This window comes from Panulirus ornatus, chromosome 6, assembly GCF_036320965.1.
Source record: "Panulirus ornatus isolate Po-2019 chromosome 6, ASM3632096v1, whole genome shotgun sequence".
Taxonomy (NCBI): Eukaryota; Metazoa; Arthropoda; class Malacostraca; order Decapoda; family Palinuridae; genus Panulirus; species Panulirus ornatus.
Window position 1 is genome coordinate 29,370,331 of NC_092229.1, and position 19,159 is coordinate 29,389,489.

Consider the following 19,159-nt stretch of genomic DNA (forward strand, 5'->3'; position numbering starts at 1 on the left):
CTTCACCATTTCCATTTACAACACTGAACACCCCATGTATACCAATTATATATATATATATATATATATATATATATATATATATATATATATATATATATATATATATATATATATATATATATATATCTGCTGATTCCCACATCAGCAAGGTAGTGCAAGGAAACAGATGAAGAATGCCCAGTGAAGAATGGGCCAACCACCCACATGCCTACATAAATGCCCATACACGCACATATACATACATGTACGTTTCAACATATACATCCATATACATATACAGGTATACACATGTACATATTCATACTTGCTACCTTCATGCATTACCATCGCCGCCCCACCACACCTGAAAAAGCATTTCCCCCTCCCTCCAGCAAGGTAGCACCAGGAAAAGACAAAATGGCTACATTCATTCACACCCAGTCACTAGCTGTCATGTGTAATGCACCAAAACCACAAACTCCTTATCCACATCCAGGCACCACAGACCTTTCCATTGTTTACCCCAGACACTTCACATGCCCTGGGTCAATCCAATGACAGCATGTCAACCCCGGTATACCACACGTTCTAATTCACTCTATTCCTTGCACACCTTTCACCCTTCTGTGTGTTCAGGCCCCTATCACTCAAAATCTTTTTCACTCCATTCTTCCACCTCTAATTTGGTCTTCCGCTTCTCCTTGTTCCCTCCACCTCAGACACATATATCCTCTTTGTCAATCTTTCCTTACTCATTCTCTCCATGTGTCCAAACCATATCAACACACCCTCTTCTGCTCTCACAATGACACTCTTTTTATAACCACACATCTCTTTTACTTTTCCATTACTTACTCGATCAAATCACCTCACACCACATATTGTCCTCAGACATTTCATCTCCAACACATCCACCCTCCTCCACACAACCCTATCTATAGCCCATGTTTCGCAACCATACAACATTGTTGGAACCACTGTTCCTTCAAACACCCATTTTTGCTCTCCGAGATAGTGTTCTTGCCTCCCACACGTTCTTCAATGCTCCCAGAATCTTCGTCCCCTCCCCCACCCTGTGACTCACTTCTGCTTCCATGTTTCTATCCACTACTAAGTCCACTCCTAGATATCTAAAACACTTCACTTCCTCCAGTTTTTCTCCATTCAAACTTATTTCCAAAAACCTAATAACCTTGCTCTTATTCACATTTACTCTCAACTTTATTCTTTCACACATTTTACCAAACTCAGTCATCAACCTCTGTAATTTCTCACCTGAATCAGCCACCAGCACTGTATCATCAGCGAACAACAACTGACTCACTTCCCAAGCCCTCTCATCCACAGCAGAATGCATGCTTGCACCTCTCCAAAACTCTTGCATTCACCTCCCTAACCTCCTCATCCTTAAACAAATTAAACAACCATGGAGACATCACACACCCCTGCCGCAAAGCGACATTCCCTGGGAACCAATCACTTTCCTCTCTTCCTACTCGTACACATGCCTTACATCCTTGGTAAAAACTTTTCACTGCTTCTGGCAACTTACCTCCCACATAATGTAATCTTAAAACCTTTCACAAAGCATCTTTATCAACCCTATCATATGCCTTCTCTAGATTCATGAATGCTACATACGAATCCATCCGTTTTTCTAAGTATTTCTCACATACATTCTTCAAAGCAAAATTATGATCCACACATCTTCTACCACTTCTGAAACCACACTGCTCTTCCCTAATCTGATGCTCTGTACGTGCCTTTACCCTTTCAATCAATACACTCCTATGTAATTTCCCAGGATTACTGAACAAACTTATGCCCCTGTAATTTGAAGTCAGTTTTATCCCCTTTGCCTTTGTACAATGGCACTATGCATGTATTCTGCCAATCCTCAGGCACTTCACCATGATCCATTCATACACTGAATATCGTTACCAACCAATCAACAACACTGTCACCCCCTTTTTTCATGAATTCCACTGCAAAACCATCCAAACCTGCTGCCTTGCCAGCTTTCATCTTCCACAAATCTTTCATTACCTTTTCTTTGTTTACCAAACCATCATCCCTGACCCTCTCACATCGCACACCACCCCAACAAAAACACCTTATATCTACCTTTCTATCAACAAATACATTGAACAAACCTACAAAATACTCACTCCATCTTCTTCTCACTTCATTACTACTTGTTATTACCTCCCCATTTGCCCCTTCACAGATGTTCTCATTTGTTCTCTTGTCTTATGCATGTTATTTACCTATTTCCAAAACATCTTTTTATTCTCCCTAAAATTTAATGATACTCTCTCACCCTAACTCTCATTTGCCCTCTTTTTCACTTCTTGCACCTTTCTCATGACCTCCTGCTGGTTTCTTTTATACATTTCCCAGTCATTTGTACTACTTCCCTGCAAAAATTGCCCAAACGCCTTTCCCTTCACTTTCAATAACAATCTGAATTCTTTATCCCACCACCCACTGCCCTTTCCAATCTGCCTACCTCCCACCTTTCTCATGCCACATGGATCTTTTGCACATGCCATCACTGCTTCTCTAAATACATCCCATTCCTCCCCCACTCTATTTACATCATTTGCTCTCACTTTTTGCCATTCTACACTCAATCTCTCCTGGTACTTCCTCACACAAGTCTCCTTTCCAAGCTCACTTACTCTCACCACTCTCTTCTCAACATTCTCTCTTCTTTTTTTGAAAACCCCTACAAATCTTCACCTTCGCCTTCACAAGATAGTGATCAGACATCCCTCTAGCTGCCCCTCTTGACACGTTATCATCGAAAACTCTCTCTTGTACATGCCTATCAGTTAACACATAAGCCAGTAACGCCCTCTGACCATCTCTCTTACTCACATACGTTTACTTGTGTGTATCTCTCTTTATAAACCAGGTATTCCTAATCACCAGTCCTTTTTCAGCACAGAAATCCACAAGCTCTTCACCATTTCCATTTACAACACTGAAGTGCCACATTACTCATCTTTGCATTGAAATCACCCATCACTATAACCCTGTCTTGTGCCTCAAAGCTGCTAACACACTCACTCAGCTGCTCCCAAAACACTTGCCTTTCATGATCTTTCTTCTCATGACCATGATAGGCACCAGTAATCACCCATCTCTCTCCATCCACTTTTAGTTTCACCCACATCAATTTAGAATATACTTTCTTACACTCAGTCACATACTCCCACAACTCTTGCTTCAGGATTAGTGCTACTCCTTCCTTTGCTCTTGTCCTTTCACCAACCGCTGACTTTACTCCTAATACATTCCCAAACCACTCATCCCCTTTACCCTTGAGCTTCGTTTCACTCAGATCCAAATCATCTTGCTTGATCATCATTTCCCAAGTCAGCAAGGTAGCACCAGGATACAAACGAAGAAAGACACATCCACTCATATACACACATATACATACATACACCCACATATATATACATATACGTACATATACATATCAGCATATACACATTGACATGTATATACATACACATACAAAACATATGCATATATTCCCATGTACATATTCATACTTACTTGCCTTCATCCACTCCTGGTGCCAACCTTCCCCACAGGAATCAGCATTGCCACCCCCCTGTGTCAGCAAGGTAGTGCCAGGAAAACAGACAAAGAAAGCTACTTTTGTTCAGACTCATTCTCTAGCTGTCGTGTGTTATTCACGGAAACCACAGCTCCGTATCCAGATCCAAGCCCCACAGGCCTTTCCCTGGTTTACCCCAGACGTTTCACATGCCCTGGTTCAGTCCATTGATGGCATGTTGACTCCCGTATACAACATAGTTCCAGGTCTTTCAATTCCTTGCAAACCTCTCACCCACCTGCATGATCAGGCCCCATTCAGTCAAAATCTTTTTCTCTCCATCCTTCCACCTTCAATTTGGTCTCCCTCTTCTATTTGTTCCCTCCACTTCTGACATATATCCTCCTTGTCAACCTTACCTCACTCTTTTTCTCCATATCACCAAACCATTTCAACATACACTCCTCTGCTTTCCCAACCACATTCTTTTTCTTCCCACACATCTCTCTTACCTTTTCATTTCTTTCTCGATAAAACCACCTCACACCACATGTTGTCCTCAATTGTTTCATTTCCAACACATCCACCCTCCTCCATACAACTCTGTCTATAGCCCATGCCTCGTAACCGTATGATATCGTTGGAACTACTATTCCTTCAAACATACATTTTTTGCTCTCTGAGATAACGTTCTGTCTTTCCGCACATTCTTCATCAGTCCCAGAACCATCGCCCCCTCCCCCACCCTATGACTTGCTTCCACTTCCATGGTTCCATTCGCTCCTGAGTCCTCTCCCAAATATCTAAAGCACTTCACTTCCTCCAGTTTTTTTTCCATTTAAACTCGCATCCCAACTAACTTGTTCCTCAACCCTGGTGAAGCTCATACCCTTGCTCTTATTCACATTTACTCTCAACTTTCTCCTTTCTCACACTTTTCTAATCTCAGTCACCAACTTCTGCAGTTTCTCACTTGAATCAGTCACCAATGCAGTATCATTGGCAAACAACAACTGACTCACTTCCCAGGCCCCCTCATCCCCAACAGACTGCATACTTGCACCTCTCTCTAAAGTTCTTGCATTTACCTCCTTTATCACCCCATCCATAAACAAATTAAACAACCTTGGGGACATCTCACACCCCTGCCGCTGACCAACCTTCACTAGGAACCAATCACTCTTTTCTCTTCCTACTCATACACATGCCTTACACACTTGATAAAAGCTTCTCGCTGCTTCTTGCAGTTTACCTCCCACACCATATACTCTTCAGACCATACACAAAGCATCTCTATCCACCCTGTCATATGCCTTCTCCAGATCCATAAATGCCACATACAAATCCATCTGTTTCTCTAAGTATTTCCTGCACACATTCTTCAAAGCAAACACCTGATCCACACATCCTCTACCACTTCTGAAACCACACTGCTCCTTCTCAATCTGATGCTCTGTACATGCCTTCACCCTCGCAATCAATCCCTTCCCATAAAATTTTCCAGGAATACTCAACAAACTTATGCTTCTGTATTTTGAACACTCACCTTTATCCCCTTTGCCTTTGTACAATGGCACTGTACATGAATTCCAATAATCCTCAGGCACTTGTGATCCATACATACATTGACTATCCGTAGCAACCAATCAACGACACAGTCACCGCTTTTCTTAATAAATTCAATTGCATTACCACCCAAACCCCACCACCATGCTGGATTTCATCTTCCACAAGGCTTTCAACAAACTACTCTCCCTAACTCTCTCACTTCGTGCACCACCCTGACCTAAACACCCTACATCTTCCACTCTGTCATCATACACATTCAACAAACCTTGAGTACTCAGTCCATCTCCTCTTCGATTCAAAACTACCTATTATCACTTCCCCCCTTGCCACCTTTGCCAAAGTCCCCATTTATTCTCTAGTCTTATGCATGTTATTTACCTCCTTCCAAAACATCTTTTTATTCTCCCTCAAGTTTAATGATACTCTCTCACCCCAACTCTCATTTGCCCTCTTTTTCAACTCTTACACTTAACTCTTGACCACCTGCCACTTTCTCTTATGCATCTCCCAGTCATTTGCACTCCTTCCTTGAAAGTATCATCAAAATGCCTCTCTTTTCTCTTTCAGTAACATCTTTACTTCTTCATCTCGCCACTCACTACCCTTTCTAATCTGTCCACCTCCCACCTTTCTCATGCCACATGCATTTCTTGCACATGCCATCATTTGCTTCCCTAAATACATCCCAATCCTTACCCACTCCCCTCACATCGTTTGCTCTCACCTTTTGCTATTCTTTGCTCAATCTCTCCTGGTGCTTCCTCACACAAGTCTCCTTTGCAAGCTTACTTGCTCTCACCACGCTCTCCTCCCCGACATTCTCTCTTCTTTTTTGAAAACTTCTACAAATCTTCACCTTCGCTTCCATAAGTTAGTGATCAGACATCCCAGCTGCCCCTCTCATCACATTAACTTGCAAAAATCTCTCTTGCATGCCTGTCAATTAACACATTATCTAATAATGCCCTTTGACCATCTCTCCTACTCACACATGTATAATTGTGTATGTCTGTCTTCTTAAACCATGTATTCCCAGTCACCAATCTTTTTTCAGCACACAAATCCACATGCTCTTCACCATTTCCATTCACAGCACTGAATACCCCATGTACATCAAATATACCCTCAACTCCCACATTATTCACTTTTTCATGTAAATCACCCATCAGTAATACCTGGTCTTGTGCACCAAAACTGCTGACACACTCACTCATCTGCTCCCAAAACACTTGCCTCTCAAGATCTTTCTTCTCATGACCAGGTGCATAAGCACCAGTAATCCCCCATCTTTCTCCATCCACTTTTGGTTTTACCCACATCAATTTAGAATTTACTATCTTACTCTTTGTCGTACACTCCCACAACTCCCACTTTAGGAGTATTGCTACTACTTCCTTACCTCTTGTCCTCTCACCAATCCCTGACTTTATTCTGAAGACATTTCCAAATCATTCTTCCCCTCTACCCTTGAGCTTCGTTTCACTCTAGAGCCAGAACATCCAGGTTTCTTTCCTCAAGCATACTACCTGTCTCTCATATCTTCTCATCTTGGTCACATTCACACATGTTCAGACAGAATTTGAGCCTTTGAGGAAGATGAGCCTGCCCCACTTGACTCCTTCTGTCTCCTCTTTTAGAAATTGTGATGCAAGAAGGGGAGGGTGTCCAGCCCCCTGTTCCCATCCCCTTTAGTCACCTTCTGTGACATGCATGGGAAGTATTCCTTCTCCCCTATCCCAGGGATACACATACATGTACATATTAGTACTTGCTTGCCTTCATCCATTCCCAGTGCCACCCTGCCCCACAAAAAAGCAGCATTGCCACCCCCCTGCATCAGTAAGGTAGTGCTAGGAAAACAGACAAAAAAGGCCACGTTCGTTCACAGTCATTCTCTAGCTGTCATGTGTAATGCACCAAAACCGCAACTTTCCATCCACCTCCAGGCCCAAAACAGACCTTTCCATGGCTTACCCTAGATGTTTCACATTCCCTGGTTCAGTCGGTTGACAGCACATCAACCCCAATATACCACATCATTCCAATTCACTCTATTCCTTGCATGCCTCACACCCTCCTGCTTGTTCAGGCCCTGATCACTCAGTCTTTTTCACTCTGCCCTTTCACCTCCAATTTGGTCTCCTGCTTCTTGTTCCCTCCACCTCTGACTCATATATCCTCTTTGTCAACTTTTCCTCATTCATTCTGTCTATATGTCCAAACCATTTCAACACACCCTCTTTTGCTCTTGCAACCACACTTTTTATTACCACACATCTCTCTTACCCTTCATTACTTACTCGATTAAACCACCTCACACCACATATTGTCCTCAAACATTTAATTCCCAACACATCCACCCCCTCCGTACATTCTTATCTATAGCCCATACTTCGTAACAATATAACATTGTTGGAACTACTATTGCTTCAGATTTGCCTATTTTTGCTCTCCGAGATAATGTTCTCTCTTCCCACACATTCTACATTGCTCCCGGAACCTTTGATCCCTCCCCCACCCTATGACTCACTTCCACTTCCATGGTTCCATTCGCTGTTAAGTCCAATCCCAGATATCTAAAACACTTTATTTCCTCCAGTTTTTCTCCATTCAAACTCACATCCCAGCTGACATGTCCCTCAGCCCTGCTGAACCTAATAGCCTTGCTCTTATTCACATTTAACCTCAACTAACTTCTGCAGTTTCTCACGTGAATCAGCCACAAGTGGTATATCATCAGTGAACAACAACTGACTCACTTCCCAGGTCCCTCTCCTCCCCAACAAACTGCATACTCACACCTCTGTACAAAACTCTTGCATTTACCTCCCTAACCACCCCATCCATATACAAATCAAACAACCTGGGGACATCACACACCTCTGCCGCAGACCAACCTTCATTGGGAACCAACCACTCTGCCTTACACCCTAGATAAAAACTTCTCTGCTTCTAGCAGCTTACCTCCCACACTGTATACTCTTAAGACCTTCCACAAAGCATCTCTCTCCACCTTGTCACATGCCCTCTCTAGATCCATAAATGTCACACACAAATCCATATGTTTCTCTAAGTATTTCTCACACACATTCTTCAAAGCAAACACCTATATGTATGTTTGAGGGTGAAATCACATTTCAGTAGAAGTTCAGATGATTATATCTAAAATGTAGTTTTTCAATACACACTGCAGTACATGTTTTACAGAGACTGTCCGCCTCATCATGTGCATACAATTCATAAAGTTTTTGAATCCCAGCAATAACACACTTACTCCGCCTTGTTAGTGCCATGGTGAGGTATACACTGGCCTGAATGTTTAAGGGGAGTTGGAGTAATGTGTGTTCAACTGCTTTTCCTGTTATTGCTTATTGATAATGCTTTTATAATGATCTGATTGATTGTAGGATGTGCTTTAAAGTTGTCAGGCAACAAATTTAAGCTCTTAGTTATTTTTTTTTTTTATTATACTTTGTCGCTGTCTCCCACGTTTGCGAGGTAGTGCAAGGAAACAGACGAAAGAAATGGCCCAACCCCCCCCATACACATGTATATACATACGTCCACACACGCAAATATACCTACCTACACAGCTTTCCATGGTTTACCCCAGACGCTTCACATGCCTTGATTCAATCCACTGACAGCACGTCAACCCCGGTATACCACATCGCTCCAGTTCACTCTATTCCTTGCCCTCCTTTCACCCTCCTGCATGTTCAGGCCCCGATCACACAAAATCTTTTTCACTCCATCTTTCCACCTCCAATTTGGTCTCCCTCTTCTCCTCGTTCCCTCCACCTCCGACACATATATCCTCTTGGTCAATCTTTCCTCACTCATTCTCTCCATGTGCCCAAACCACTTCAAAACACCGTCTTCTGCTCTCTCAACCACGCTCTTTTTATTTCCACACATCTCTCTTACCCTTACGTTACTCACTCGATCAAACCACCTCACACCACACATTGTCCTCAAACATCTCATTTCCAGCACATCCATCCTCCTGCGCACAACTCTATCCATAGCCCATGCCTCGCAACCATACAACATTGTTGGAACCACTATTCCTTCAAACATACCCATTTTTGCTTTCCGAGATAATGTTCTCGACTTCCACACATTCTTCAAGGCCCCCAGAATTTTCGCCCCGTCCCCAACCCTATGATCCACTTCCGCTTCCATGGTTCCATCCGCTGCCAGATCCACTCCCAGATATCTAAAACACTTCACTTCCTCCAGTTTTTCTCCATTCAAACTCACCTCCCAGTTGACTTGACCCTCAACCCTACTGTACCTAATAACCTTGATCTTATTCACATTTACTCTTAACTTTCTTCTTCCACACACTTTACCAAACTCAGTCACCAGCTTCTGCAGTGTCTCACATGAATCAGCCACCAGCGCTGTATCATCAGCGAACAACAACTGACTCACTTCCCAAGCTCTCTCATCCCCAACAGACTTCATACTTGCCCCTCTTTCCAAAACTCTTGCATTTACCTCCCTAACAACCCCATCCATAAACAAATTAAACAACCATGGAGACATCACACACCCCTGCCGCAAACCTACATTCACTGAGAACCAATCACTTTCCTCTCTTCCTACACGTACACATGCCTTACATCCTCGATAAAAACTTTTCACTGCTTCTAACAACTTGCCTCCCACACCATATATTCTTAATACCTTCCACAGAGCATCTCTATCAACTCTATCATATGCCTTCTCCAGATCCATAAATGCTACATACAAATCCATTTGCTTTTCTAAGTATTTCTCACATATATTCTTCAAAGCAAACACCTGATCCACACATCCTCTACCACTTCTGAAACCATACTGCTCTTCCCCAATCTGATGCTCTGTACATGCCTTCACCCTCTCAATCAATACCCTCCCATATAATTTACCAGGAATACTCAACAAACTTATACCTCTGTAATTTGAGCACTCACTCTTATCCCCTTTGCCTTTGTACAATGGCACTATGCACGCATTCCGCCAATCCTCAGGCACCTCACCATGAGTCATACATACATTAAATAACCTTACCAACCAGTCAACAATACAGTCACCCCCTTTTTTAATAAATTCCACTGCAATACCATCCAAACCTGCTGCCTTGCCGGCTTTCATCTTCCGCAAAGCTTTCACTACCTCTTCTCTGTTTACCAAATCATTTTCCCTAACCCTCTCACTTTGCACACCACCTCGACCAAAACACCCTATATCTGCCACTCTATCATCAAACACATTCAACAAACCTTCAAAATACTCCATCTCCTTCTCACATCACCACTACTTGTTATCACCTCCCCATTTGCGCCCTTCACTGAAGTTCCCATTTGCTCCCTTGTCTTACGCACTTTATTTACCTCCTTCCAGAACATCTTTTTATTCTCCCTAAAATTTAATGATACTCTCTTACCCCAACTCTCATTTGCCCTTTTTTTCACCTCTTGCACCTTTCTCTTGACCTGTCTCTTTCTTTTATACATCTCCCACTCAATTGCATTTTTTCCCTGCAAAAATCGTCCAAATGCCTCTCTCTTCTCTTTCACTAATACTCTTACTTCTTCATCCCACCACTCACTACCCTTTCTAATCAACCCACCTCCCACTCTTCTCATGCCACAAGTATCTTTTGCGCAATCCATCACTGATTCCCTAAATACATCCCATTCCTCCCCCACTCCCCTTACTTCCATTGTTCTCACCTTTTTCCATTCTGTACTCAGTCTCTCCTGGTACTTCCTCACACAAGTCTCCTTCCCAAGCTCACTTACTCTCACCACCCTCTTCACCCCAACATTCACTCTTCTTTTCTGAAAACCCATACAAATCTTCACCTTAGCCTCCACAAGATAATGATCAGACATCCCTCCAGTTGCAACTCTCAGCACATTAACATCCAAAAGTCTCTCTTTCACACGCCTGTCAGTTAACACGTAATCCAATAACGCTCTCTGGCCATCTCTCCTACTTACATAAGTATACTTATGTATATCTCGCTTTTTAAACCAGGTATTCCCAATCATCAGTCCTTTTTGAGCACATAAATCTACAAGCTCTTCACCATTTCCATTTACAACACTGAACACCCCATGTATACCAATTATTCCCTCAACTGCCACATTACTCACCTTTGCATTCAAATCACCCATCACTATTACCCGGTCTCGTGCATCAAAACCACTAACACACTCATTCAGCTGCTCCCAAAACACTTGTCTCTCATGATCTTTCTTCTCATGCCCAGGTGCATATGCACCAATAATCACCCACCTCTCTCCATCAACTTTCAGTTTTCTTCTGTTTCCCATTTTAGAAAGTTAATACAAGGAGGGGAGGATTTCTGGCCCCCCGCTCCCGTCCCCTCTAGTCGCTTTGTACGACACACGAGGAATACGTGGGAAGTATTCTTTCACCCCTATCCCCAGGGATAATATACATATATATATACATATACACATACACACACACACACACACACACATATGCACATATACACACACACACACATACATATATATACATATGAAAAATGTAAGAAACAATTTAGAAAACTGAAACTTCTAGCTTAAAATGAATGAAAAAAAATGTTCTTAGTATTGGCAATTAAGACAGATTCAATGATGTTATGAGTAGTATAATGCGATGAGGGGTAAAATGTGACTGAGTTAAGGTCTACAAGGTGATCATTTTCTTGCAAGTGCTCAGCGATCACATTTTTTTTTGTTAATGAGAGCATTGATATTTTTTAGATGCTCTCCAATGCAGTTCCATACATATAGGAGGATGGAGTCTCTGTCTTTGATACTAAACAATATTACCCAGGCCTCATGATACAGTAACGTTTACTTTGAAAAATATGTATTTCTTGAAGACTTTGACATCTCAGAAGCAACTTAGGCCTTAAGAGGCCTTCTCTATCCTTTATAGTGACACAGACAAGCTGGTAACATTATTCCTCTTAAGAGTGTCCTTCAAGAACCCCTGTTTATGGGTTTTGGTATTTTCAACAGGCCCTATCTAGAATAGATTTCTCTGGTTTCTCTTTTTAGGAAACCAGTTGCTTCTACCCCACAGTCGCAAGTGGGAACTTTTAGAAGTCAAAGATCTTTTACAATTTGATAGTTTTTCTGGCACTTTATATAAAACTCTTGTCCATATAGCTTTGGACTCTGGAAGGAGAGTCAGTTACTTACATGCTATATCCAGACACAAACTCAATTAGTTTAGGCAAAGAATGGAATTATTAGATTTAGAAATAGACTTTTTTCATCCACTTTTGACAATTTTTATCAAGAAAGGACCATGCTTTAAGCTCAGTTGATTATCGTAAAGACCTTTCAGACTTCATCAGAGGTTACCAAGAGGAATGTCTTTTTATACCTTGGTTCTTCATGCCCCTCTCCACACCTTGTATCTGCACATTGATTAAGAACACTATGTATTGCCATGACCTGGGTTTATGATTTAACCATTTTATGAAATACATGGCCTCCACCTTGGCCTTCCTCAGAAAACCTTTCATTGAAGGAAATCAAGAAAAATGATATTTATCTTTGGCTCCTTTTTTCCATCTTCACTGGGGTTCTCTCCTTCAAGGAAATCAGTTCACCATTGGAGGTGTTCATATTTACCTAGGGTTTAATCTTATCTGAAAGTTTTTCTGGAAGCCCTCCTCCCTCTTGTTAGTATATTCTCATGCTTGTAAGCAGACCTCAGAGAGGAGAAATGTAGATTTTGAAATAAAAGAAACATATTCTGGCTGAAACAGTGTTCCATGATTACTTTTTACTTGTTTTCTTACTTTTCCCTGTCTTTCCCTCCTTTTCTTGAAAAATGCCTTTTTTTTTTTTTTTTTTCTTTCTGTGACCACCTTGTTTTGCCACCAATGATATGTAAATGGTGAGCTATGAGCAGCCATAAGGGAGTGGGTCAATAATATCTGCTCAGTAGCTGTTGCTGATTGGCTGAGGGCAAACTTTGATAACAAGTGAGCAGCTTTGATCACCCTAAGTTGCTTCTTAAAGGGCAAGTGAAGGCTGATGCTTCCCTGTGGAAAGTATAAGGTCTAGAGGGGTCCTGACTCCATAAATCCCCTGGGAATATATTGTATGTTTGTGGGGCACTATCTTGGAGAGAAAAGATTCTTATGTTTTTAAAACTTTCATATATAGATACATCATGCACTCAGTTATTTCATAATTTTCTTTTGCAGTTCAACTGGTATACAAAACGAGGAATATTAGCAGCAGTGTACAAGAGTTCAGAGCTTTGTATGCTTCAAGATAAATCTGAAGACTTTCACGTAAGGATGGATATACATTTACTTATTTCATTAAGTGTGATTATTGAATATATATATATATATATATAAATGTTTACCAAATGGCGTCCTAGCTTCGTCTCTTCGATGTATATCAACTGACTGTTATATTTCTCTCTTTTGTCTCCCCTGATGATGTGATTATTACACGAAAGTGCACTTGGGAACTTTTCGTGTTTCATTTTCCCCGTGGACTCATAGGAATATAAATGTATATATATCTTATTTATATTTATCTATTTTGCTTTATCGCTGTCTCCCGCATTAGCGAGGTAGCGCAAGGAAACAGACGAAAGAATGGCCCAACCCACCCACATACACATGTATATACATACACATCCACACACGCAAATATACATACCTATACATCTCAATGTATACATATATATACACACACAGACATATACATATATACACATGAACATAATTCATACTGTCTGCCTTTATTTATTCCCATCGCCACTTCGCCACACATGAAATAACAACCCCCTTCCCCCTTATGTGTGTGAGGTAGTGCTAGGAAAAGACAACAAAGGCCCCATTCATTCACATTTGGTCTCTAGCTGTCATGTAATAATGCACCGAAACCACACCTCCCTTTCCACATCCAGGCCCCACACAACTTTCCATGGTTTATCCCAGACACTTCACATGCCCTGGTTCAATCCATTGACAGCTCGTCGACCCCGTTATACCACATCGTTCCAATTCACTCTATTCCTTGCATGCCTTTAACCTTCCTGCATATTAAGGCCCCGATCACTCAAAATCTTTTTCACTCCATCTTTCCACCTCCAATTTGGTCTCCCACCTCTCCTCGTTCCCTCCACCTCTGACACATATATCCTCTTTGTCAATCTTTCCTCACTCATTCTCTCCATGTGACCAAACCATTTCAAAACACCCTCTTCTGCTCTCTCAACCACACTTTATTTCCACACATCTCTCTCTCTCTCTCTCTCTCTCTCTCTCTCTCTCTCTCTCTCTCTCTCTCTCTCTCTCTCTCTCTCTCTCTCTCTCTTTTTATCGAGGATGTAAGGCATGTGTACGTGTAGGAAGAGAGGAAAGTGATTGGTTCTCAGTGAATGTAGGTTGGCGGCAGGGGTGTGTGATGTCTCCATGGTTTAATTTGTTTATGGATAGGGTTGTTAGGGAGGTGAATGCAAGAGTTTTGGAAAGAGGGGCAAGTATGAAGTCTGTTGGGGATGAGAGAGCTTGGGCAGTGAGTCAGTTGTTGTTCTCTGATGATACAGCGCTGGTGGCTGATTCATGTGAGAAACTGCAGAAGCTGGTGACTGAGTTTGGTAAAGTGTGTGAAAGAAGAAAGTTAAGAGTAAATGTGAATAAGAGCAAGGTTATTAGGTACAGTAGGGTTGAGGGTCAAGTCAATTGGGAGGTAAGTTTGAATGGAGAAAAACTGGAGGAAGTGAAGTGTTTTAGATATCTGGGAGTCAATCTTACCAGGAATACTCAACAAACTTATACTTCTGTAACTTGAGCACTCACTTTTATCCCCTTTGCCTTTGTACAATGGCACTATGCAAGCATTCCACCAATCCTCAAGCACCTCACTATGAGTCATACATACATTAAATAACCTCACCAACCAGTCAACAATACAGTCATCCCCCTTTTTTAATAAATTCCACTGCAATACCATCCAAACCTGTTGCCTTGCCAGCTTTCATCTTCCGCAAAGCTTTTACTACCTCTTCTCTGTTTACTAAATCATTCTCCCTAACCCTCTCACTTTGCACACCACCTCGACCAAAACACCCTATATCTGCCACTCTATCATCAAATACATTCAACAAACCTTCAAAATACTCACTCCATCTCCTTCTCACATCACCACTACTTGTTATCTCCTCCCCATTAGCTCCCTTCACTGAAGTTCCCATTTGTTCCCTTGTCTTACACACTTTATTTACCTCCTTCCAAAACATCTTTTTATTCTCCCTAAAATTTAATGATACTCTCTTACCCCAACTCTCATTTGCCCTCTTTTTCACCTCTTGCACCTTTCTCTTGAGTTCCTGCCTTTCTTTTATACATCTCCCAGTCATTTGCATTGTTTCCCTGCAAAAATCGTCCAAATGCCTCTATCTTCTCTTTCACTAATAATCTTACTTCTTCATCCCACCACTCACTACCCTTTCTAATCTGCCCACCTCCCATGCTTCTCATGCCACAAGCATCCCTTGCGCAAGCCATCACTGCTTCCCTAAATACATCCCATTCCTCCCTCACTCCTCTTACGTCATTTGTTCTCACCTTTTTCCATTCTGTACTCAGTCTCTCCTAGTACTTCCTCACACAAGTCTCCTTCCCAAGCTCACTTACTCTCACCACCCTCCTCACCCCAACATTCTCTCTTCTTTTCTGAAAACCTCTACAAATCTTCACCTTCACCTCCACAAGATAATGATCACACATCCCTCCACTTGCACCTCTCAGCACATTAACATCCAAAAGTCTCTCTTTCCCATGCCTATCAATTAACACGTAATCCAATAATGCTCTCTGGCCATCTCCTACTTACATACGTATACTTACGTATGTCTCTCTTTTTAAACCAGGTACTCCCAATCACCAGTCCCTTTTCAGCACAAAAATCTACAAGCTCTTCACCATTTCCATTTACAACACTGGAAACCCCATGTACACCAATTATTCCCTCAACTGCCACATTACTCACCTTTCAAAACACCCTCTTCTGCTCTCTCAACCACACTTTATTTCCACACATCTCTCTCTCTCTCTCTCTCTCTCTCTCTCTCTCTCTCTCTCTCTCTCTCTCTCTCTCTCTCTCTCTCTCTCTTTTTATCGAGGATGTAAGGCATGTGTACGTGTAGGAAGAGAGGAAAGTGATTGGTTCTCAGTGAATGTAAGTTGGCGGCAGGGGTGTGTGATGTCTCCATGGTTGTTTAATTCGTTTATGGATGGGGTTGTTAGGGAGGTGAATGCAAGAGTTTTGGAAAGAGGGGCAAGTATGAAGTCTGTTGGGGATGAGAGAGCTTGGGAAGTAAGTCAGTTGTTGTTCCCTGATGATACAGCGCTGGTGGCTGATTCATGTGAGAAACTGCAGAAGCTGGTGACTGAGTTTGGTAAAGTGTGTGAAAGAAGAAAGTTAAGAGTAAATGTGAATAAGAGCAAGGTTATTAGGTACAGTAGGGTTGAGGGTCAAGTCAATTGGGAGGTAAGTTTGAATGGAGAAAAACTGGAGGAAGTAAAGTGTTTTAGATATCTGGGAGTCAATCTGGCAGCGGATGGAACCATGGAAGCGGAAGCAGATCATAGGGTGGGGGAGGGGGCAAAAATCCTGGGAGCCTTGAAGAATGTGTGGAAGTCGAGAACATTATCTCGGAAAGCAAAAATGGGTATGTTTGAATGAATAGTGGTTCCAACAATGTTGTATGGTTGCGAGGCGTGGGCTATGGATAGAGTTGTGTGCAGGAGGATGGATGTGCTGGAAATGAGATGTTTGAGGACAATGTGTGGTGTGAGGTGGTTTGATCGAGTAAGTAACGTAAGGGTAAGAGAGATGTGTGGAAATAAAAAGAGCATGGTTGAGAGAGCAGAAGAGGGTGTTTTGAAGTGGTTTGGGCACATGGAGAGAATGAGTGAGGAAAGATTGACCAAGAGGATATATGTGTCGGAGGTGGAGGGAACGAGGAGAAGTGGGAGACCAAATTGGAGGTGGAAAGATGGAGTGAAAAAGATTTTGTGTGATCGGGGCCTGAACATGTGAAGCGTCTGGGGTAAACCATGGAAAGCTGTGTAGGTATGTATATTTGCGTGTGTGGACGTATGTATATACATGTGTATGGGGATGGGTTGGGCCATTTCTTTCGTCTGTTTCCTTGCGCTACCTCGCAAACGTGGGAGACAGCGGCAAAAAAAAAATATGTATATGTATGTATATATGGGTGATTTGAATGCAAAGGTGAGTAATGTGGCAGTTGAGGGAATAATTGGTGTACATGGGGTTTCCAGTGTTGTAAATGGAAATGGTGAAGAGCTTGTAGATTTTTGTGCTGAAAAGGGACTGGTGATTGGGAGTACCTGGTTTAAAAAGAGAGACATACGTAAGTATACGTATGTAAGTAGGAGATGGCCAGAGAGCATTATTGGATTACGTGTTAATTGATAGGCATGGGAAAGAGAGACTTTTGGATGTTAATGTGCTGAGAGGTGCAAGTGGAGGGATGTGTGATCATTATCTTGTGGAGGTGAAGGTGAAGATTTGTAGAGGTTTTCAGAAAAGAAGAGAGAATGTTGGGGTGAGGAGGGTGGTGAGAGTAAGTGAGCTTGGGAAGGAGACTTGTGTGAGGAAGTACTAGGAGAGACTGAGTACAGAATGGAAAAAGGTGAGAACAAATGACGTAAGAGGAGTGAGGGAGGAATGGGATGTATTTAGGGAAGCAGTGATGGCTTGCGCAAGGGATGCTTGTGGCATGAGAAGCATGGGAGGTGGGCAGATTAGAAAGGGTAGTGAGTGGTGGGATGAAGAAGTAAGATTATTAGTGAAAGAGAAGATAGAGGCATTTGGACGATTTTTGCAGGGAAACAATGCAAATGACTGGGAGATGTATAAAAGAAAGGCAGGAACTCAAGAGAAAGGTGCAAGAGGTGAAAAAGAGGGCAAATGAGAGTTGGGGTAAGAGAGTATCATTAAATTTTAGGGAGAATAAAAAGATGTTTTGGAAGGAGGTAAATAATGTGTGTAAGACAAGGGAACAAATGGGAACTTCAGTGAAGGGAGCTAATGGGGAGGAGATAACAAGTAGTGGTGATGTGAGAAGGAGATGGAGTGAGTATTTTGAAGGTTTGTTGAATGTATTTGATGATAGAGTGGCAGATATAGGGTGTTTTGGTCGAGGTGGTGTGCAAAGTGAGAGGGTTAGGGAGAATGATTTAGTATACAGAGAAGAGGTAGTAAAAGCTTTGCGGAAGATGAAAGCTGGCAAGGCAACAGGTTTGGATGGTATTGCAGTGGAATTTATTAAAAAAGGGGGTGACTGTATTGTTGACTGGTTGGTGAGGTTATTTAATGTATGTATGACTCATAGTGAGATGCCTGAGGATTGGTGGAATGCTTGCATAGTGCCATTGTACAAAGGCAAAGGGGATAAAAGTGAGTGCTCAAATTATAGAAGTATAAGTTTGTTGAGTATTCCTGGTAAATTATATGGGAGGGTATTGATTGAGAGGGTGAAAGCATGTACAGAGCATCAGATTGGGGAAGAGCAGTGTGGTTTCAGAAGTGGTAGAGGATGTGTGGATCAGGTGTTTGCTTTGAAGAATGTATGTGAGAAATACTTAGAAAAGCAAATGGATTTGTATGTAACATTTATAGATCTGGAGAAGGCATATGATAGAGTTGATAGAGATGCTCTGTGGAAGGTATTAAGAATATATGGTGTGGGAGGCAAGTTGTTAGAAGCAGTGAAAAGTTTTTGTTGAGAATGTAAGGCTTGTTCATGTGTAGGAAGAGAGGGGAGTGATTGGTTCTCAGTGAATGTTGGTTTGTGGCAGGGGTGCGTGATGTCTCCATGGTTGTTTAATTTGTTTATGGAGGGGTTGTTAGGGAGGTAAATGCAAGAGTTTTGGAAAGAGGGGCGAGTATGCAGTCTGTTGTGGATGAGAGAGCTTGGTAAGTGAGTCAGTTGTTCACTGATGATACAGTGCTGGTG

The 19,159-nt window shown here is 42.0% G+C and overlaps 1 protein-coding gene across 4 annotated transcripts in view; it reads left to right on the forward strand.

The window, feature by feature from the left end:
• The window catches only part of LOC139749137 (ubiquinone biosynthesis protein COQ9, mitochondrial-like), a 233,760-nt gene that overhangs the window by 193,348 nt on the left and 21,253 nt on the right, over nucleotides 1-19,159 (forward strand). For all 4 annotated transcript variants that reach the window (XM_071662769.1, XM_071662768.1, XM_071662767.1 and 1 more), the window contains exon 5: nucleotides 13,356-13,445. In XM_071662769.1, coding sequence (XP_071518870.1) covers nucleotides 13,356-13,445 — 90 coding nt within the window. The remainder of the gene's footprint in view (nucleotides 1-13,355; nucleotides 13,446-19,159) is intronic.